Source organism: Moschus berezovskii, chromosome 22 (genome assembly GCF_049115385.1).
Source record: "Moschus berezovskii isolate FMDL1 chromosome 22, NW_MosBer_1.0, whole genome shotgun sequence".
Classification (NCBI taxonomy): Eukaryota; Metazoa; Chordata; class Mammalia; order Artiodactyla; family Moschidae; genus Moschus; species Moschus berezovskii.
The window spans coordinates 51438193-51461148 of record NC_142481.1 but is presented as its reverse complement, the minus strand read 5'-3'; the positions used below and the strand labels follow the sequence as shown (position 1 = coordinate 51461148).

The 22956-nt window shown below is 51.0% G+C and overlaps 1 protein-coding gene across 1 annotated transcript; it reads left to right on the top strand.

Moving 5' to 3' along the window:
- Nucleotides 1–1780: 1780 nt before the first annotated feature.
- FOXL1 (forkhead box L1) lies at nucleotides 1781–4396 on the top strand. The gene has a single exon (XM_055412996.2). It carries the CDS (start codon nucleotides 2050–2052, stop codon nucleotides 3088–3090), a length of 1041 nt encoding a protein of 346 aa, XP_055268971.1. The 5' UTR covers nucleotides 1781–2049; the 3' UTR covers nucleotides 3091–4396.
- The last annotated feature ends 18560 nt before the right edge of the window (nucleotides 4397–22956 follow it).

The following is a 22956-nucleotide window of genomic DNA, read 5'->3' as shown; positions in this document are numbered from 1 at the left end:
AGCCAGGGATCCAGAAAGAATACAGCGTCCCGTCCCCTCTTGGCTAGAGGGCCATCCTCGAGACCCAGGCTGGGACCAGCGGGACACTGGGCTCAAGTTAGAAAAGCAGCGCTGGGGACAGAGGTCTGAATTTGTCCCGGGCCCTGACCTGGCGCTCCCTCAAACTCTGCCTGCACCCAAACCGGTTTTTCGACCCTGTCAGCGATTTCCTTTTAGGTGTATCAAACGTCCCTTCTCCCCTGTGGTCTCTTTGGAACCCCCAAACACAAACTTTACCTTCTGGGTCCTCCATTTTAGAGTTGGGATTCCCCCTGCTTTTCCACGTTCAGAGATGACCCGAGCCCCAATGGCCGGTCCCCAGCATGGTGTCACCTGCGTGACAGTGGGACAGCCCTTAAGGGGTTAAGCAGCAAAAGTGCCTGTAGGCACCTTTAGTGTCCTTCCTCAAGCTACCCCCACGTGCCATCTTCACTCCTCCCTCTTCTTCTTGGGCATCCACATGGTTTGCTCAATGAGATGTTAATTCAGTTATCCTGAGCTTTTTCTTTCTTTTAAAATATATCCAGCAAAGATCATAAACAGGAACTAGTCCCGTTGAGTGCCAATCCACCCCCCTCCCCAAAGGCGGCAGAGTAGGGGAGACACCTCCTTCTAAATCAGCATCATCAAGGTTTTTGATTCAAACCAGGACATGGCTAAATGTAAAATGAGTCAGGGTGGGGAGTGCTTACACCCCAGGGTGAGTGGGTGGGGTGGGGTGGGGTGGGGGGGAAGCGAGCAGGCTTCCCAAATGCTTAATGTAATCACGGGCCAGCTGCGTGCACTTGTAAAGTTGTTATAACCCCCTCCTTGTTATAAACAGGAAAGCGCAGAATATAAAGCAAGAGACCCGCATTCACAAATACCAGCTCTCCCGCGCCAGCTGCCAAATTCCCCTTTTATGGTGTTCCTCCTTGCAATCTCAGCCCCATCAGAAAGATCATAGCTTCTCCCCCTCGACTACCCAAAAGGGGTGATTTTGAAACTTGCCCCCAACCAAGCTGTGGACCTGCTACTGCATGCCTTTGCCAACTCTCAGTGCCCCGTGCCATTGGCATCGGAAAAGCTGGGCTCCTGGGGTCATCTTCTTGGATCCCCAGGGAGCCCTAGGGGGGCAGGCCTGCCCGTTTTGGGATGCGAAGCCCCTAGGGAGTACACCTCCTCCCCACCCCCCCGCAATTCCTCCAGGGCATCCCGAGGATGTCTCCCAGGAGGGCTGCATCCTCTTTTAATCAGGCGTTCATCTATCTCCTCTCCCCTGCTAAAATATCTGAGAGCTCTCCAAGACCTCAGAAGGCATTTATGAGACTGTGTCATCTCTCCATCTCCTACTAAGTCTGGGAGAAGAAAAGGTCTTTTGTAGGAGGCATGGGATTTCGGGGCTCCCCGAGGCCAGAGGTAAAACTCACCCCTGCGCCCCTCCCACCTCCACCTCTTCTTCCTGGCGGGGCAGACCCCGCTCCCGAGCCACCTCGATCCACATCCTGCCTGACTGACTGTGTGTGCTTACAGCGTCAAGGGGTGGACGTGATATTTCAAACATCAGATCAGTGCGTTTATATATTGGGTGCCCGGAAATTTTTCCAAATAAACACAGCTTGATTCAACTTGGGTGGGCGGACTTATCAACAGACTAATTCTATAAACAAATGAAGGAATAGTCCTGAAACCGATTGGCTGGTATCAAAAAGACACGTGGAGGGAAAAGCTTGGAGTTTTTCAGCAATGAAATTTTAATTAATGTGGGTGGGCTGAGAACACAGCGACTGTTTATCATAGACAATTTATTTTCCAGCGCTAAGTCAACATATAATAGCAAACTTACAACAATTATTTAACATTTTTAAAGCCATGAAGAAGGGACAGAGCGCCGAGCGGCTGGGGAGAGCGGCAGAGCGGGAGGCAGACGCAGGGCAGGCTCCCCGGGAGGGCCCTTGCGGCGAGGGGCGCAGTCCCTAAGCCGCCCGGTCGCCGGCGTCGCCGGGAGCGCAGCGCGGGCTCCCGCTCGCCATGAGCCACCTCTTCAGCCCCCGGCTGCCTGCTCTGGCCACCTCGCCCATGCTCTATCTGTATGGCCCCGAGAGACCCGGGCTGCCTCTGGCCTTCGCCCCCGCGGGCGCGCTGGCGGCCTCGGGCCGGGTGGAGCCCCCCCAGAAGCCGCCCTACAGCTACATCGCGCTCATCGCCATGGCGATCCAGGATGCGCCTGAGCAGAGGGTCACACTCAACGGCATCTACCAGTTCATCATGGACCGCTTCCCCTTCTACCACGACAACCGGCAGGGTTGGCAGAACAGCATCCGCCACAACCTCTCGCTCAACGACTGCTTCGTCAAGGTGCCCCGCGAGAAAGGGCGGCCCGGCAAGGGCAGCTACTGGACGCTGGATCCTCGCTGCCTGGATATGTTCGAGAACGGCAACTACCGGCGCCGGAAGAGGAAGCCCAAGCCCGGCCCGGGGGGCCCGGAGGCCAAGCGAGCCCGCGCCGAGACGCAGGAGCGCGGCGCACAGGCGCCGCCCGAGGTGCGGAGCGCGGGAGGGCGCCCCCGCCCCGCGACCCCCATCCAGGAAAGAGCGCCCGCGCGCCCCTCGCCCCTGCGGGAAGCCTCCTCTCCGCCGCCGGCGTCCCTCCCCTGGCCCAGGCCCGGGTCCCCAGAGGGGGACGCGGGCGACGCGCTTCAGGGCGCAGCGGCGGTGGCTGTCGGCCAGCCTGAGCGCACGGTGGACGGCCCGGGGACTCCTCCGCGCTCCGCCTCCCGCAGCTCTCCGAAGAGCTCGGACAAGTCCAAGAGCTTCAGCATAGACAGCATCCTGGCCCGACGGCAGGGGCAGAAGCCGGCTGGAGGGGGCGAGCTCCTGGGGGTCGCCAAGCAGGGGCCCGGCGGCTGTCTGGGCGCCTCGCTTCTGGCCACCTCCTCCAGCCTCCGTCCACCTTTCAACGCTTCCCTGATGCTCGACCCGCACGTCCAGGGCGGCTTCTACCAGCTCGGGATCCCTTTTCTCTCCTATTTCCCCCTGCAGCTCCCCGAAGCGGTGCTTCATTTCCAGTAAAGCAGACGGCGCTCCTTTCCCTCGCCCTGATCTGAGCACCGTGTGAGCGATCGTGTGAGCGAGAAGGGCTCCCACCGCTGGGAAAGAAGTCGCATTTTTAAATAAATGATTTCCTCTGCCTGCATATGGATCGTGGGAAGTATTAGCATCTTCAGCTGCACGAGTGGGCACACTCCCTTGCCTCCTGCAAGACGGACCTTCCCAGAACCGGAGCAGCTTTGGAGATTTAAAAGACATTGCCCACGCTGCGACTTGGGCATCTCAGACCTCCTACCGCAGGCGCAGGAAAATTCCTTGAACCTTAGGTCAGTCTGATGGCATGATCTTCCACTAGCACCCAGACAGGTCCTGCGCGTCTGGAGGGAGTGGGGGAGGGCAGACAACCAGAGGGCAGACAGATGGCCTCAGTGTGGTCCTTTCTGTCTAAGAGCCACGGTCTGACCATTGCCAGCTCGGCTGTCACTGTGGCCCAGGCCTTGGCTTTGGGCCCCATGGGGCGATGGGTGTTCACAGCTGGGTTTGTCCCTAAGGTCCAGTTGTGGGGACACCAGGGGCAATCCGTTTTTTAGGTTCTTTAGCAGATCTTAGGGCTTGGTGAGGACTTAGGACCAATGTTCAGGCGGAAGCTGAGAGACCACACTTTCATTGTAAATAGAGAAATCTTCTCTCTTTTCCTTTTAGATAGTAAAAGGAACACACTATATTCTTTGGCTAAAAGCTTGATTCTTTTTACTATAAGGGTTGCCCTGTGAACGTCTGTATTAACAACCTCTATTAAAAAAGTGCACTCTGTGTAACTTAGCATTTTGTTGCATTACAATAGATAGCTCAATAGGTCCTTAGTCAATACACGTGCTCTCCAATGCCTGTTACCAACCACAGACATCCTCCTATCTCTTAGCTTTATTGTTTAAGGGGTCAAAACATTTGTAGGGACATCGGAAGTGCACGAGGGTTAGGGAATCTTGATTGTTGCCACATTTTCCAGAACTGTGTAGTGAAGGACTATTTTTAATCTGAAGAGTTGGGTGAAACAAGCCCATGGAAAGCAAGCGGAGGCAGGGATGGGTGAGCGCTCGGAAGAGCAAGGGAGTCCCCTGGGGTCTGCGGGGGTGGGGATGGGGCAGCTCTCTGGGTCCCCAGGAACAGGATGCTTGGTGGGAGGCTCCCTGGCCAACTGCAGACGCCTCCTCCCTCCAAGCGTCAGCCAGGCAGGCCCAGAGCCTGCAGCTAAACAAACACCTTATGGAGGTGACTGCAAGTCTGGGGCGAGGAGTGGGCGGGAGGGCAGGGGGCCGAGACAAAGATGTGGTTATGAAAATTGAGATTTTCATAGCCCACTTCAGCTGGGAACTTTGGGGGAATGCATCTCAGCTCTCACGGTATCTCTTTGGGTTGTTGTGGCAGTTCTGAGACTCGATTTCCTGAACCTCCAAGCTACTTTAATTTTATCAAATGTGGGAAAAGCACAGTAAGTCAGTAGTTCCTGGAGGGAGGTGGAGATGGGTCTTTGAGATAATTTTTTAAAGCAGATTAAAGCAGTTTCCAGAACTTATATAAAAGTGAACACAGACTTCACATCTGAGAGCCTGTTGGTTAATATGTTGGAAAGGATATTTCAGACAAACAGAATTATTTAAGAATTAGCAAGCACAGAGCTGACTGAGAATTCATGCCGAAGGCCATTTGCTACTGACCTCCAGGAGCGTCCATGTCCGAGTTCTGCCCGGGCTGGTGGGAACACTGTGGTGGGTGAGCTTCAGGGTCCTTGATGTTAAGAACTCTGATGAACCTTGTTGAGATCCAAGATCACTGTGATTAACTTACAATGTGCTGGAAGGGCCGTTGTTGGCTATTTTGTTATCCCGAAGTCTCAACCTCTGTGAATAAAGTTGTTTTTTCGTTAACCTCTCAGGGGCTTGTTCAGTGGATTACTGGGGGGAATAAACAGTGTAACAGGAAAGGGGAGACTGGGGTCATATCTGGGAACCCCAGCAGCATTTCTCGGGCTCTGACTTCTGAGGGAGGAGGGCTCTCGCGTGGACTGGAGGGCAGGATGGAAAACCCCAGGACTGAAGGGTGTTGCCTGAGGGTCCCCGATAAGGTCCTCAGATTCTGCTGAGCGGGATATGCTTTTAATGTTTTCTCTTCAAGTTTGATTTGCTATCTTTTGTTAACTTAGTATGTCTCATTTCTGGAGAAGCAAATATTCTAATACTGTCATTTAAAAAGGATGGCATTTTAGAGTTACAATTCCAAAAAGTATAGTACAAACATTATTTTTCTGGCACAGAAGGAAAAAGGCAGGAGTATGTGTCACTCTGTCAGTGTTTATACATACATAAGGAGGAATTCTCTTACCTCAGCCCTACATTCATCTGGTTGAGGAAAGCAAACAGAAGTGGACAGTAGGGTCATTTTCTGTGGATTCTACACAATTCCATGTGCACTACTCCCTGCTAAGGAGAGGGCTTTGGAACTTAGTTATCCAAACAGCTGTTCTAATGTCCCCATTTTAGTCATGTGCTCCTGAGTATGGATCAGTGAGACCAAGAAAAGGTTTCCATTCTTAATAAAAGCAAAATCACCTAGATTCTGAGTAAACCGGAAGCAACCATATCGTCCTGTTCTTGGGCAATGCAAAGTATGCCTCTGTGTTTTCATCTACACAGAAGGAGCAGATTCTGTTTCCTGTAGGTGATCTTTCTCTTGTGCACACACACACACACACACACACACACACGAGTACACTGATCATGGTGGGGGATATGGCAGGCATGCACAAGGATAAGTAAGTGTATATGTGTGTATGCACACACGCACATATCTGTGTTTGTTATATATATGTGTGTATATATATTTTCTATACACACAAATGGTCAGAAATTCATCGTTTTTGCACAGTTGAGACAGATAGACTCGGATCAAGTGCTGATTTCTTTTAGAATAACCCAAGTACTGGCACTTTTGGGAAGATTTTGTTTTGCTATAGAATTTGAACATGGAATAATTTAGTTTTTTGCATGATTATAGTGAAACTAACAAAGACATTATAAAAGAGTCTTGGAAGACATACCCACCTGAGACCTTTACTTCCCGGACTCTTGCAAGGGTGCGGGGACTCAGCAAAGGCCTTTGTGTTGTCCACTCTTGGATATTTCCTGGCTCCTGTGGAAGCTGATGGCCTCCTGGTTCTCATATGCCCCATGAGGTTTTCCAGAACCGGAGGAACAGGGTATATCTGCCATTTTCCAGTACAACCACACCTCTCTGGAAAGGAGCCTACCTGCGGTCTCTGCTGTTCCACCAAGAGCGCTGTGTCTATCCATGTGTGGGTTAATGAATCAGCCACACTGTATTTTATTGTTATGGCCGAAGGCCGGAGCCTGTCCGCCAGGAATGCACACACCCATGTGAGCGCCATGACTCGGTGTGCTTCACAGTGGCTAGAATCTTATTTCCATGAAGCAGGGGTTGTTTCATACAGTCAAAAATACACATGATAATAATCCAGCTCCATTATTAAAATTGAAGAGCATGAGTTTGTTGGGAAAGTAAAACCTTTTTTTTTTTTAATCCACATTTTGAGCAATTTGTATACCTGAATACCCAAGTGGCAAGTTCTCATCTACATTTGTCTTTATCCAGAGGCCCCAGACTCAGGGCTCTGCAGGGTTAGACAGATCCCCATACATGGTGACAGCAAATGACAGGGCCTGGGCCCAACTGGGCAAAGATTTGTCACAACTTCCCTTTTCTATCACTGTGAAAATCAGGGTTCTGGGAGGAAACTGAACCCGACTTAGATGAGCCACTGGAAGAAGACTGGGGTGGAGGGACTATTTTCAGGGGAGTGGGCAGAATGAGTGTAGATGCGGCCACAGCACTGACAGGAGCTGAGCAGAGACCGCCAACTCCTCTTCTGCCTCCCACCTTCACCGTGGTGCTTCCGATGGCTAAACCCACCAGAAGTCCCTCCGACAGGGAGCCCAGGTAACAGCAGTCCATAGGGGTTAGCCTGTAGGGGCAGAGAAGGGTACAGAACACGCCACGGTGGGGACAATTCCAACAGAGCGTGGCCAGTATAGTCGGGGGGGGGTCCTTCCCCTGGGGCCCGGACCACACTGTTGATATCCAAGGGCCAAGACCAGAATGTCTTGCTGTGTTGCTGGGGCCTGGGATGACTGCACGTAGTTTGTATCCTTTTGTATTTGTCCACCATTTAAAACAAAGCTGTTCCTTCCTGGGTAGTAGGCAGAACATGACAGAGGCTGTCTAACTCTTCCAGGACTTGTGGCCCACATGCTGGTGTGGGTGTCCTCCAGCCGGAGTACAGAGGAGGGACATGAAGGGAGTGTCCCAGCCTGGCAGTGGCAAGGTTGGGCCTCTGGGAAGGGGGGGTGGCCCCCTGCTGCTCACAAGCCCATGTCACCTTGGACAACACCTAGCTTACAGCTGGACTCAGGTCCCCATCCTGTGAAAAGTGAACACTGCGCATACCCTCCTCCCGGGGTCACACTTCTTTCCCAGGCTGGGGTCACCTTCTCCTGCTCCATACGTTTCCAGATCTCTCCAGACACACTTACTGTGAGGAAAACCCTCTCATTAATGTCTTAAGACTTGTTACCATTCAGTGATTCGAGGTTCAGGTGAAGGAGGGGAGGAATGTGTTAACCTCATCAAGACTGTGCCCACCAGACACAGGCTAATAACACAGCTCCGCTAACAACCCAGTTGCTGTGTGACATCAGCAAAATGACTTAACCCTTCTGTGCCTCAGCTTTCCCATCTATACAGATGGGATCAACGTTAGTAACCACCTTGTCAAGCTGTTGTAAGGAGTAAATTTTATGATGGGTCTAAGTTCCTAGTTCTCACCAGCAAAATGGACTAGTACTAAAGCCTTCAACATCGGGCAGCTGTCAGAACTAAATTGGTGACCCCATGGACTGTAGCTGCCAGGCTCCCCTGACCATGGGATTCTCCAGGCAAGAATACTGGAGTGGGTTGCTATGCCCCCTCCAGGGGATTTTCCTGACCTAGGGATTGAACCTTGTCTCCTGCATTATAGGCGGATTCCTTACCATCTGAGTCATCAAGGAAGCCCAAAACAGTTAATATATATACATAAAATATCTGGCGTGCAGGAAGCATTCGGTAAATGGGAGGTCTCATCTCTGTATACAGGCATAGCTTCTAATCCAAACACTTTTGTTTTACAAGTGCATTTGTAATGTCTCGGTTTTGTAACAAAATCATGAACCCACAGTCCTGCTCACGTTCCATAATTCCAAGGTTGCGGGAGCCTCCTGGGCGGACTTCTTCAGCTCTTCCTCCAGGGCAGGCTGGCAGCCATCTCATCTCTTCCTTGTAGTCTTATAGTTCTTGAGATGATCCAACCGTTTGAACATGAAACAAAAACCAAAAAAAAAAAGCTGCCATACCCGGCAGGGGATCCTCGGAAACCACAGGAGAGCGATTTTCACAGACAGAGGAGAGCCAGTCCTTTGGTGTTTTCTTGCTTTGCCCAGGAGCTTAGAAGGGGCTTCCCAGGGCTGGCCATCCAGCCATTGTGAACTCAAGGGCCTTGGGAATGAATGCAACTCTTTATTTTTGCCCCCTCCCCCTGCTACCCCTGCCCCAGCACCAAGAAGACGCAACTGTAGGTCAAGGAGAGGCTCCACCCCTCTCCCGGGACAAAGGGGCCAGACTGGGGAGCTGCTTTTCCTAAACTCATTTCATGGCCCGCCTTATAAAGGGTAAGGAACATTACTTTAAATGCTGTGGCTAAATATAGCAGGGGCTGGGTCAGCTAGAACATTTTTAGAAAGCACATTACAAATCAGGAATGTTTTGGAGAAATAAATAAACTTTCCCACATTTTTGGACTTTGTGTCGGCCCTGCGGGCTCCATCTTGAGAGCAGGATGGGGCGGGGAGGAGGCAATGATGAATAATTCATGTTGGGCTCTTGCTGGTGCCCGAGCACCCTGCAATGACTGCTCCTTCCCTTCCTCGGGCATGGGCTCTAGGGGGTAGGGTGGGCGTTAGCCTAGGGACAGCCTAGGGACACTGTTAGCCTAGGGACAGCCCAGCATCTGAGTAAGGGCCACTCAGTGACATAAGGAAGATGGGATTCAGGAGAAATACATCTATTTCCAGTGTGTTTCATTTCTTGTCTCTGCTGTTTGTTGCAGGGGTTCCTTGGCTTTCCATGCGGGGTGAGAGCAAACCCAGGGGCCGCGAGCTCACCCCTCTGATACAGGATGACCTCCCAGTGCTTGTGCGCTGCTCCCAAGGGCTCCCACTCCGCTGGTCTGTGGCGGGACCAGATGGCATGTTTCTGAAGGCTCCTCAGGAGGGTCTGCTCTGCAGCCAGGACCGTGAGCCACGCAGCGAGGTACCAAGGCCCTCAGGCACATCTGCGGGGGAGGAAGGAATCGTGCAAAGGGGTTGTTCGCCTCTCACTCTTTCTTCTTATTTATCCATATTTGTACTCAATTTCCACTTGATCAAAATAGTCTCCCCACGTGACGGAGGACGAATCAAGGCCACTGGTTCCCAAAGTGCCTGTTCTCTTTCACACCTGCTTTGCTGCCTGAGCTAGTGCCTCACCAGTATCAACCAATGCTCAGTCCGGGGTAAAGGATGCACATGTGTTAGGGATTCCCAGAAAGGAGTAAACACGTTTCTATTTTTCCCACAATCAGGAACTTGTTCCAAGTGCCTTTGTCATCAGAATAGTTTGATATTCTCCATCCACCAAATAGTTTTTAAATGCCAGGCCTGTGGCACACCTTAGTCATACATAATCAGCCCAGACCTAGGCCCTGTCCTTGAGGGGCTTATATTCAGCTGGGGAGACTAGTGAAGCATATTGACAGGCACCAGTGAGGACCCTGTTGATATTTATGGTTACTCAAGATCTTTTAAACGCTTTCCAAGTCCTGATAGATTCCCATTCTATCTAATCTTTCAAATACTAGAAGAAGAGAAGGTGCCCCTTGCTCACCTGTGCTAGGCCAGGGCCCACCACCAGATGTACAGATGTGACCTTGGGAACCAGGCAGTCCAGGAGGTGGGGCTGTGTACCTGTTTGCATGCTGTGGACCACAGGAGAGGTCCTGGGACCCAGAGCATGAGAATCACCCAGGATTTGAAGTTCTTGGGTCCTGCTGAAGGCGGTGGCTTCTGTGGTGGCCAGCTCTGTGGTCCTGGCAGCTTGGGATCCATGCCTTTGCAAAGATCCTGTGAGCGGCTTGCAAATTCTTCCTGTATAATTGAAGGAGTGTTTGCAGTAAAAACTTAAGCCAACAAAAGAGTGATAAGATCTCTGAGGGCTAGTCATCACTGCAGTATTTGCGGAGCACTCAGTCTTTGCTGGGGTCTAAGGACTCTATGTGTATTGTCACTCGTTTACTCTTCCCGGGTCCGTGTGCTAGGGATGGCAGTTTCTCTTCCTTTACAGTTGGGGTATCAGGTTCAGAGAGCTTAGTCACTTCCCAGGGTCCCGTGACCCATGCGTGGCAGAGCTGGGTTTAAATCCAGGCTCTCTGGCTCTGCAGCACCCTCCTTCATCGTCAGGGGCCATCCTGAGGTCTTGTGTGCACAATCTCTTTCATCTTGAGGTGAACTTGGGAGCTGGGGAGCACTATGTCCATTTTATTACTGATATTTTACCAGTATCCACCCCCGGCCCCGGGTTTCAAAACAGATCCTTGACAAAGCACCACACCCAGGCAAGCATTCCTGTCTTTAAAGCTCAAAGCCACTCTTTCGAATTACCGACCAAGCGTGAAAGGAGGGAACCTACAGGGCGAACACCTCCTCACCTCCTGAAATGGAAGAGACAGGCAGGGAACACAGCCCCTAGCAGACAGCATCCTCCACGAGGCCTTCAGTGGGGTCTGCATGTCAGAACCTCCCAGCGCGCTTGACAAATTGTGCTGCCCAGACCCCTCTACCGGAGACACTGGGGATTCTAATGCAGACTCTTCACCTGGTCCCACACTGGTCGAGCAGGCTGGTTCTCACCAGGGCAGTGTTACCCCTGGAGCAGTTGGCAGTGTCTGGAGGCGTTTTAGGTTGTCATAACCAGGGGAGGGGTGTTAGCGGCATGTAGGGGATTGAGGCCAGACATGCCATGAACATCCTATAGAGCACAGGACAGCCCCTCACAATGGAGAATTATCTGACTTTACAGCCCTGAGATTTGAGAAGCCCCAGATAATCCCCCTGTGTGATCTCCACACCCAAAGAACAGAGCTAGTGGCATAGGCCACATTTCTATCTCCTTCCCATCTCTCTGGGATTTTCAAGCTAAAGGGCCACAGAAAGCCTCTTGCTCAGGGATGCATTTTTGGATCTTCTAGCCCAGCGAGCTGAAGAAGAGTAATTTGACAAATTTTAGGAGCCACCTTAAAAAAGAAAAAGTGAAAAGAAACAAGTGAAGTTCATTTCAGGGGTCTATTTTATTTAACCCCACCTATCCAAGGTACTGGGCTTTCTTGGTGGCTCAGACGGTAAAGAATCTGCCTGCAATGGCAGGAGATCTGGATTCGATCCCACTTCACCATGTGGTTTAATATAAAAATTATTGACACGCGTCACATCTTTTTGGCACCAAATCTTGGAAGTCCAGTGTGTATCCTGTACTAACCACACATCTTAGTTTAGACGAGCTGCATTTCACACACTCCACCTCAGCCCGGGGGACGCACAGCTTGATTCTCTTCGCTTGCCCTTTCACACACTTTTAGAGGATTCTGCAGCTCTTTAGAGTACTTATCCCAACTGCAATTAAGTAATTATTTGCCCAGTAATGAGTTTTGCATCTGTCCCTCCCCACGATGCAATGCGCTCTTGAGGGCAAAGGTCACATCATTCCCTGTCGTGCCCCCTTTTCCCTATCATGTTCAGCCTAGAGCCTGCCACTTAGCAGGCCTCCAAAAATGTTTGTTACAGGATTGCATTTCTCCACGCCTGGCTCTCCTGCCAGAGTGAACGTCCCTTGGCTTGTGATCCAACGCGTGGTGCAGAGCAGACAGTGAATATTTTGTAGAACGATCCCGGGAGAGCGTTTGTCTGACTCCTGATGCTTTTCTCCACACAAGGCTGTTCACCCCTTTACTTGCTCAGCCCAGGGCAGGCGGGCAGTGGGGCTCACCTGATGGGTAAACCTGGGCAGAACTAGATAGGCATCCAGGGTCCCAGTCTGGCTCTTTCTCCCTGGGATTGAGCTGCCCTCTATTTTGCTCTCAAGGATCTGCCTACCACCCCTGGTCCACGGGGTGGGGGCTGTGAGAATCCAGAGTGGCCGCTGACTATTGGGCAAATCTGCTGCTTGCTGTGGGTACAAGCCGCTGTCTCCAGTTGAGCTTTTAAAATACATATTTTTGATGTCTCCGTGCCCAATCCTGTCATTTCCCGAAGCGTTCTGGGTTCAGGCAAGCTCCTAGTTTCACTGGCGAGGACCGCTCCAAGAAGCAGGGAGGAGAAGGCACAGAGTTACCCAGTGGAGAATTGCATGGGGCCCCCAGCTCCCAGTCTGGAGTGCGGGAGGGGGTTAGGCCACAGCTCATGAGAAAAAGGCATGTCTGGACTCTGGACGCGCCTCTGCAGGCAGAGACCTCCCCGAAGAATCAAAGGGGAGGGCGGTCTTCACAGCGCAGTGGACGAGACCCAGGGGTTCCATATTTAATCTCTGCGACTTCCCAGAGGGGCAGGGAGAAGGTTCAGACTGCAGGCGCGACCTCTGGATTTATGGGTTTGCGAGTGAGCTGTATCCCAGTCCCCTCTGGCCGGAGGATGCTCCTTGGAAGCTGGAGTTGAGGGGGCGGGGGCGGGGGTGGGAGGCCTGGGATCAAGGAGGCGGGGTGGCAGCTGGGGACTGTGAGAAACAGGAAAAGTCCTTCGAGCTCCATTAAGAGCAAGCAGTTGTCTTTCCCAGCAACAGAAATTCTCCATGGGCCCCATAATTCATACTGCAGAGCTGAACCTGAAATCAGCTCTGAGAAGCTGCACTTGGTATGACAGCATTATTAGGATGTGTTGTGTGGTTGCATGTGTGTGTGTGTGTGTGTGCGCATGTGTGTGTGTGTGTGTCAAAGCTGGGAGGCAGAAAGAGACCTGTGGGGAGAGCCACGATGCTCCGTCCCTGACTCTCCCTCCGTCCCCAGATCCCTTCCCCGCCAGCACCCAGCATAGTTCCATGAGGGTCATAAGGATTCCCTCAGTGTCTCCCAGTGCTTCCCAGGACTTTGTTTTCATTAGCAAAGCAATATGTAATAATAGTTGTTAAAATAATTGTATTTCTGTTTTTACATCTGTAAAGATTAAGTTAAACAGTATGAAGCCCATTAAAGTATTTCATGACACGCTGCTGTGAACTGCCCTTCATTCCCACTGCCACTATTATTCCAGAGTAAACTTCAGAGATCGGGTGGCTGCCATGGAGGGTTATTTATAGCGGCTCATTCATCAATAAAAAAACTTCAAAAGGAATCTGTTACTCTTCTATTGGGAAGCCAAAGAAAACTCACATAAAGACAGCCCTGTTAAGAGACAAAGCGGAGGCGACCGCAGGACGGTTTGTGAAGTGAAATCCTGATTTCTAACAAATACCATGTCGCAGAGAGAGATTTCTGGCAACGTGAATCCATTTAAGCAACTGGGTTCCCATTGGATAGTTAAAATAAGCTGTTAAACAGTTGTATTTACGTTGGCTTCAAAGGACCCGAGTCTCCTCTTTGGGTTTTAAAAGTGTAATAGGTTTGTGATCTTGACATAGCAAAAGCAAGTTCTTTTTCATCTGAAGCAAGCCCAGGGCCAGGCTCATCCCTGCGCCTTTGGGGTATGGTTTGATCTACAGTTTTCTTGGCGCTTGGTGTGAAACTGGATGGAGGGTTAGAGTCTCCCATGGCAGGTGGACCATTTGCTGAGCACTTGCTGTGTTCTTGGTACTGCCCTGTAGAAGCAGGTGTTACTGGCTCTGTTTTACAGATGGGAGAACCATGGTGGGGGGAGTTTGAGTCCATACCCATCAGGTGTCCCATCTGTAGGACCATCTTTGGTGGTGTCTTAGGTTTGTAGTGACTTGGTTGGTATCGGACTTTGAAGCGTGATGAGATGTAGCTGCTTGCATGTTCACAAGCAGAACAGCCGGGAAGGCCAGCCTCAGAGTGTCAGTGGATACGGACACAGGGAGCCCCGGCACATTGTTGTGTTTCTGTGCCTGGACCCTAGACAGGTTCTTGGAGGAGCAAGGCTGGGCTATGGAAAGGAATCTGTTGCCTGTGAAGGACTCTGTTGTGGAGACACCTTGTCCTCCTGGAGGCGGAGGCTGGAGGGTGGGGGACAACGCAGGCCTGAGCCTCCGTAATTATCGGGCAATTAGCTATGCTGGGAACTCTGCCCAGTGAGAGAAGCACAGGCCTTCTGTCATTTATTTTTCCCAGCCTTGTGATGTAAATACCAATGACAGGCCCATGTTACAGATGAGGGGACTGAAACTCAGTGAACGAATCTGCTCGGGATTAACCAGCAGGGAGGGGGTCAGATCTGGGCTTGGACTCCGCACTGAAGGTGGCAGGGTGTCTCTCCTTCACCCCTCAGCCTCTCCTCGGCTAAGGAGAGTGGATGGCCTTGGATTCAGACAGGCCCGTGGCGACTGGTCACACAGCTGGTCCATGGCGCAGAGCTTGCCGAGGGGGCCGAGCCCAGGCTGAACACCCAGCCCATGCACCTCGGAGTGGCGGCGCCTTCAGGGTGCGGGCAGCCCGGGAGCCGGCCCTATCTGGACTGGAAATCTGGCTGTGCAGCTCGTTAGCAAGTTACTCAGCCTCCTGGAGCCTCGGATTTCTCACCCCTCAAGTGGGGGTGATGACATCAAGGCGGTGGTGAGGATGGAGTGGGGTGAGGTCATTTATCTGCAGCAACTGGCACCGCATCACCGTCAGCACCGTGGGCATGCATGGCAGGTCCCTGGGCCAGACCGACGCCGACAGCCTCACATGGAGAAACTCACACCGTCCCTCCAACCGCGCTCTGGTGGGAGCGATTAGCATCCTTGTTTTATAAGCCAGCCAGCTGGGCCGCAGGGTCCCCGCAGCTCACTCAGCACCACACGGCTCTGCGTGGTGGAGCCGGGGCAGGCCGGCCCTGCTTCCATCCTAGGCCGGCCCTGCTTCCATCCTCCTACTGCTCTTCCCAGCCGTCTTGTGGGCGGGTCCTCTGTGAACAGGGTGGGCGGGGTGCCCCCGTAGACAACGTGACCGCAAGATGAGAGCTGGGGCTTATTCTGGGAGCAGGGGGCCACTGATGGATGTGTTTCTGCGCCTCTCCCGGGACATCCTCGAGGATGCTCGCTGTTAGACGTGCTCCAGAATGGTTCCTGGTGGGTGCAACATGTGCTCTGAGATGCAACCTGAGTGTGACCTGGGGGTTGGGAATCTCAGCTCCCACCCCCCGGCGTCGCTGCTGTGTGTCTCGACAGGTGACCCCGGGGGCCCTGTGCCCTCAGCACTGTCTCCTCACCAGTAATAGGAGTTCTCTGGGGCTGGTTGAGGGCTGCTCTGCTGTCACATGCCTGGGGTCTGCGTCTGAGCTCAGAAGGACCCCCACATATACGCCTGGCCACAGGCCTCCCTCTGGAGGGACCTTCTTACAGAACACGCGCTGGGTTTTTGGCCCGATCCTATGGCAGGCCCATCTCAGCACAGAGCTGAGATTGCATTACTTTCTTTAGCTGAGAGCCATCTGAGTTCCCCCAAAGGGGGCTTCGGTGGGGGTGGGGAGGGAGACTTGGAGGGCATCTCTAATCAGAGGTGGGGACCTGAACTGGCAACCTGCTCCAGTGTCCTTGTCTAGAGATTCTATGGACAGAGGAGCCTGGTGAGTTGCAGTTCATGGAGTCACAAAGAGTTGGACACAACTGAGCACACACAGCTGAGCAGAATGGAAATGCTGCCTTTAGCCATTACTCTTAATTCCCTATCACGCAGCTATCAAGAAGAGCGGGTGGCCACACAGACCAGAGTCCCTTTATGGAGCTGTCTGCTGGAGTTCTCTGCTCGCAGAGCTCTGGTGTGTGGAGTGGAGGCCTTTGCTCACTGAGGGAGGGGACTCTAACAGCTGTCCTGTGTGGTGTCCCCAACTTGCGCAGCGGGTCCTTCTTGAGACCTGCTATTATCACAGGATGAATTCAGCTCCCTGTTGGGTTTGCCAACCATCTCGTACTGTTTTTAAAATGCTTGGGGTCTGATAAAACCGAGAAAGATATTTGCCAAGCTCCATTCCCCTTCATTTTTTAAACCCATGCGGATTTTAAGGGGAATTTAATCCATATGTTTCTGATTCATTTGCTCTTAACTCATCAAAACCTTGTTTCAAAAAAGCTATTTGATGTCCAAGGAACTTTTGGAGCTGGGTTTTAAATCTTTTAAAGTCCTCCCTTCCTGGCTTTGAAATGAGAAGTTGCCGTTTGCCAAGCATAAATGAGTTCCCTAGCTGAAAAAAGTTCATGTTTGGTTCACAATTAGAGAACTGTGAATTCTCAGTGGACTGTGAAATGGGCAAAACCTGCCCCCTTTGAAGACCCATCAGGACCTCCTTCTCCAAATCCAGGACCAGGGCCCCCCCCCGCTTCTATGTCCAGGAGCCGTGCTGTTGGCCGGGCGATGGACAAGAACGATGCATCTTTTTACTTCAGTAGCTGGAAGATGGTCTTGAGGACTGTGCTGCACACATTTAGGACAGTGGAACTTAGGAGGGGCTTACAACATGTTTGTAAACGCTGATTTAATTTAAACTTTTTATCATGGAACCTTTAAAACACATAGAAGAGTAGAGAATGTCTGCATGTCCTGCTCTCCAGACTTCAGCAGGTATCAGTTCTATATCAACTTTACCTCTGAGATGAAGGCTGGATTTTCTATCATTTCATTCTTCTATATTTCTGTCCATAGCTCTAAAGCATGAGGAAAGACACTTTAAAGGTCCCCAATACCCTGATTACAAATTGGTAATAAATTCCTCACTGTCATAAAAATCCTGAGTCATTTTCCCTATTTTCTCATAATTTTAAAAAACTGGGTTCTTTGAATCAGGATCTGAACGAAGCTATACATTGGGTGGTTTTTAGTCCTTTGATTTTTCTTTTTTCTTTCGGCAATTTATTGGTTGAAGACATGTCATTCATCACGTGGGATTTCCCACATTCTGGATGTTTATGATTACATTCTTACAGTTAACAAGCTTCTCTTCCCCTAAAAAACGCAATTTCTTAGGGTTTGTGTATCTTCTTAAAAACTTCACAGAGTCAATTATAGTAAAACAATTTATTTTACATTTTGATAGTCTTAATATTTCCTTTTTTGTACCTTAAAATATCCCCTATGGCCCTATATTTAACTCCATTCTCTGAGTATTAATTCCCCTCCCATCTCTCTCTCCCTCCCCCCCACCCCACACACGCTTTTTTACTTACTTGGCTCCACAGTTACAAGATTTCAAATGCTGCAGTGGCAGGACCTTGTTCCATCATGTACTAAGACCCAGAAGGAATGAGGGGACAGGAAAAAGCCGAGACATTCTGAAAATGAACACACAACCATAATAAACATGCTTTCCCATATTTGATTTTGAGTGTTCCATATCATGAGTCACCAGTGAGAAAGTGAGAAATGCCCCTTCCCATTCTCCTCCACTCCATCCGAAGGCATCAAGGTCGGCTGTCTTTCACTCCCTCTGACACCCGCGGATCTTCTCACATAAGGAAAGCAGACCAAGGCCTGGGCGTGGAGGTGGAGCCGTGGGCAGGTAACATTGTCTAGCTAGGGCTGAGTAACACTGTTTTCCCTTTCTTGTATCTGCTGTTGGTTACAATCTACACATCAAAGAGGTCCTGATAGTCCACTGTCAGCAATTCTTCAAAGTTCACTTTTAAAAATTATTAAAGTAAAAACGAGAGTCAACCTAAAGGAAAATATTAATGAGATCATGGAACAGTGGTCTGTGCTTTGGGAAGCCTCACACTTCCCTGCAGGCCGATGCTTTGGCAAGCAGGGGAGGAGGGAGGAGGGGGACTGGGAGAGGCAGCAAGGAAGTCTGGGTCCCTCCCCTCCTCTTCTTCATAATCTGAGCGGTGAGTGCAGGCAGGCACTTCACCTCCTCTCAGTCTGTCTCCACTGTTGAGTGGGACATTATCCCTGCCCTGAACCCCCTCCTCATCTCTCAGGGTTCTGATGGAGGAACAAAGAGATGACGACTGTGATGCCTTGGAAACAATAATTATTACGCATAATCTAATTGTCTCTTTTGCAGCCCTCCAGACACTATTTCTTCCGAGTCTTCTTCTTCAACAGTCTTTACCTGTCTTGATGCCTGCACTAACTCATCATTTTCTGTAGCTATCACAGGAGGTAACAGCAGGTGCTTGGGGAGAGACTAAAAAGAAAATCACAAATCTTTGTTGGAGGGACCAGAAAAAATGGGCTGGCAACCCAGGATGCCGCCAGAGGTTGCAGGTGGATTGGGTTCTACCTCTGGGCCACAATGATTGGGCCCAGCCTCAGACACGTGATTCCTTTTGGACCAATCAGAGTCCACCACAGGGTTTTAATCACTGGTGCTGAGGAGGAAGTGCTGTTTTCTTAAGAAACGGAAGCCTGGAGATGTCTTTGGCTGTGGTTCCTGCCTTCAGTGGGTAGAGGGAGCTGACCCAAAAGTCACCCAGGGAGAAGTTTCTCCCTTTTCAGTTCTCTCCCACACCATCTGACTGTATCAAGGAGGACAGTGTCAGTTTGGTGGTTTCTTTTTTCTTGGATGGAGAAGGGAATGGCAGCTCACTCCAATATTCTTGCCTGGAGAATCCCATGGACAGAGGAGCCTGGTGGCCTTCAGTCCACAGGGTCACAAAGAGTCAGACATGACTGCATGACTAACACACACTTTTTCTTGGAAAAAAATGAGAAGTTGGGGGTGAGGTGGGCAGAGAACAGTACTTGAGTCTCTGAGGCTCCCCCTGCCCCAGATATCTGATTAGAGGAGCTGATCAATTCTTAAGCCAATTTACTTAAGCCAGGGTGTGTTGTGTTTTTGTCATCTTCAAACAAAAGAGTCCTAATGAAATACATCTGTTAAAATTATATTTAAAAGCACGTATTGGATGGTGACTGCAGCCATGAAATAAAAAGATGCTTGCTCATTGGAGGAAAAGCTATGACAAACCTAGACAGCATATTAAAAAGTAGAGACCTCACGTTGCCAACAAAGGTCTGTATAGTCAAAGCTATGGTTTTTCCAGTAGTCATTATGGATGTGAGTGAAAGTGAAAGTCGCTCAGTTGTGTCAGACTCTTTGAGACCTTATGGACTCCATAAGGAATGGAATTCTCCAGGTCAGAATACTGGAGTGGGTAGCCGTTCCCGTCTCCAGGGGACCTTCCCAACCCAGGGATCGAATTCAGGTCTCCCGCATTGCAGGCAGATTCTTTACCAGCTGAGCCACAAGAGAAGCCCATATGGATATGAATTGGACCATAAAGAAGGCTAAGCACCAAAGAATTGCTGCTTTCGAGCCATGATGCTGGAGAAGCCTCTTGAGAGTCCTTTAGACAGCAAGAAGATCAAACCAGTCAATCCTAAAGAAAATCAACCCTGAATATTCATTGGAAGGATTGACGCTGAAGCTGAAGCTCCAGTACTTTGGCCACCTGATGAGAAGAGTTGACTCATTGGAAAAGACCCTGATGCTGGGAAAGACTGAAGGCAGGAGAAGAGGGTAGCAGAGAATGAAATGGCTGGACAGCATCACCAACTCAATGGACATGAATTTGAGCAAATTCCGGGAGATGGTGAAGGACAGAGAAGCCTGGCGTGCTGCAGCCACAGGGTCACAAAGAGTCAGACACGACTTAATGACTGAAAAGCAACAACAACATGCACAGGTATATAGGTACAACACCCATAACATTTTAGACACGTGGACACTCTCTGGGTCACCTCTGGGGTTATGGTTTGGAATATTTACTTCACCAGAAAGTTCCCTTGTGCCCTTTCCCAGTCAGTACTGCCCCGCCCTAGAGGTAACTGATCCTTTGACTTCTGTCATCATTGGTTAGCTTTATCTGTTCTCGACTGTCGTATAGATGGATCTACACAGCGAGTGCTTGTGTCTGCCTTCTTTCCCTTGTGTTATGATGGAAGCTCACCCACGGGGTTGTGTGTGGCAGTGGCTGGTCTGTCTTCACTGCCAAGTAATATTCTCCTAGATGAAGAAACCATGACATCTTCATTCTTTGCTGGCAGGAGCCTGCACTGTTGGTAGATCCTGACTACTAGGAGTAACGCTGCTATGAGTGGGCTTGCACACGCCTTCCTGTAGAACAGAACCTCCATTAGACTGAGGACACTCCAGAAGAGGAGCTGCTGCTCATGGATTCTGCGTCCTTTGAGGCTTGTCCTGCCAGACGGTATCCCAGTGAGACAGGACTCTTGCTCCTCCATGTCATGCTCTTTTCAGAGGGGGTGCGTTTACACTTGCTTCCTCCTCCTCCTTTCCCAATGCATGGCGAGCACCTGGTATGCAACAGGTATTCAGCTAACTGAGCTCTTTTTTGGAGAATGAATACTGATCAATCCCAGTTCCCATCACCCTGCCATCACAGTCACCGCCAGCATCCTGATCCCCATCACAAGGGACATTCAAGCACTGCCCGTCATGAACCTGATCTCTAATCTCCATGGAGCCCTGAAGGGTTGGCAAATGATGAAGCTGAGGCCCAATGAACTATTCACTCTGTCCCAAGGTTCCTAAGTGGGTCTGGGAGGCAGGTCTTCCCAAGGCCTGTGGGCTGTCACCACACTGTCTCCTCTGAACACCTCCTCCACCTCTGGTACCCCTGCAGCCCGTCTCCCAGATGGCTCCCATGCTTGTCTGTTTCCGTGGAATGGTTTTCAGGCCCAGAGACTTTCTAGACAGCTCAGCTTCCCCCGGGATATCTCTAGGGGCTATGGTCTGTTTATCAATGCCCCCGGGCCTTTTCCTTTACTGGCCTTTATTGACAAATAAATGGCTGACTCACAAGAGTAAAAATATACTTCTGGTTTGGAGTTGTGTAGAGTTATTAAAAGTTTGTTGTGTCTACTCAGATGGTACAGCCACTGCCCAAAGACAAGGCAGCTGATCCGACTGTAGGACAGACACAGACAAACGTTCCCTTTCCTGATTCAGTCACGGCCATATGTTGGAGGTCACAGTGACAAGGCCTGCGAGGTCCTAGGGTCGGGCCCCGCTGGGGTTTGGGTGGAGTGGCAGAGTGCTGGGTCTGGAGCTGGGGACCTGGGTCAGTGCCACAGCTCTGTCATTTCCCAGCTGTGTGACCCTGGCCGAGTCCCCTCCGCCCCAGTTGGAAAGTGGGAATCACACAGCTTGCCTCCGGGGTTGGTAGGAGGAGTGAGCAGTTTCAAACAAGTTGCCAGAGTAACCATGAGAGGTACGAAGGGTGGGCCTAATATGAGCTGGGAGTGGAGGGCTGTGGCCAGGAACGCCCTCAGGCAGGGCTTGGGAGCTTGCCCTGGGAAGCTGTTGTGTGTTTAGGCAGGGTGAGGGCTCAAGGGCAGGGCGCTGGCGACCTTTGCTGCAATAGAGGTGGTTGCTGGCCTGCCAGAAAGTGGCTCAACCCCAGAGGCTGGAGAAGACCCCTGCTTAGTCCAGACCCCCTCGCAGTCGGGTGCCCTCCTGCCATGAACTTCCATGGTGCTTCAGCTCCCTCAGTGGGCAAGCACCTGCTGCTTTGAAAGAGAGACAGGATTTCCCACGCAAGTGAAGTGAAAGCCACTTGGTCGTGTCCGACTCTTTGCAACCCCATGGACTACACAGTCCATGGAACTCTCCAGGCCAGGATAATAGAATACTGGAGTGAGTGGCCGTTCCCTTCTCCAGGGGTCTCCCCAACCCAGGGATCGAACTCAAGTCTCATGCATTACAGGCGGATTTTTTACAAGCTGAGCCACCAAGGAAGCCCGACCATGCAAGGAAAATGATAAATACTGAAGGCAGGAAAAGACCGCAGATACACTTATCCACAAGCCGGCAAATATGGGCCAACTGCTCAGGCCTTTCCACCCAGCCTGCTCCTCCCTAGCCTCTGGGCCTCCACTGGGCCCTGCAGGCTGCACTGCCAGGTCCAAATTGGCATGAGCGAGTGCTCCTCTCCTCCTCCCAGCCCTGGTTCCCAGAAGCTCACCCACCGGGCTGCATTCAAGCGATGGGCTTTGGCAACTGTGGTGAGACGGCATCTACATTTCCGAGACGGAAAAGGCTAAAATGATATGTTTTGGCCCCGTCTCTAACCTTTGGAAGGGTGCCCAGCTTCCGACAGTCTCTGACGCTGTTTTGGGGGAGGAAACCTTATGTTGAGGAAAAACATATTGCTTTCCTTCAAGGCTGTTATTTGCTCTTTTTGAAACTCTCGTTGCAGGGGCCACAGACGCTGTGTCCCACTGTGTGCCTCACTACCTCCTGGTGGGGCATCCCCTGGACTCCCCAGGTGGTCAGAGCCTGGATATGACTTTCCAGAAGGGCTTAAGGAGGAAAAAGTCTTCTAAGAAATAATTACTCCTCTGCCCCAAACACTCACAGTTCCTTCTAAGAAAATGTACTCCCACCAAGACTGGAAAAATAATTACCCAGTAAAGTCCTCTTATCAGGAAGGGATTTATCCCTCAGTGACCAACCCGGAGAAAACAGACGTGCTCTGTGGTTCACAGGATGGACGAGCCCTGGCTTCCATCTCTTGGCTGTTACAGACGTTGTCATCAACGCCCCCTTTAAAGTCCTACCAAGAATCTATGCATCTGAATCAGAT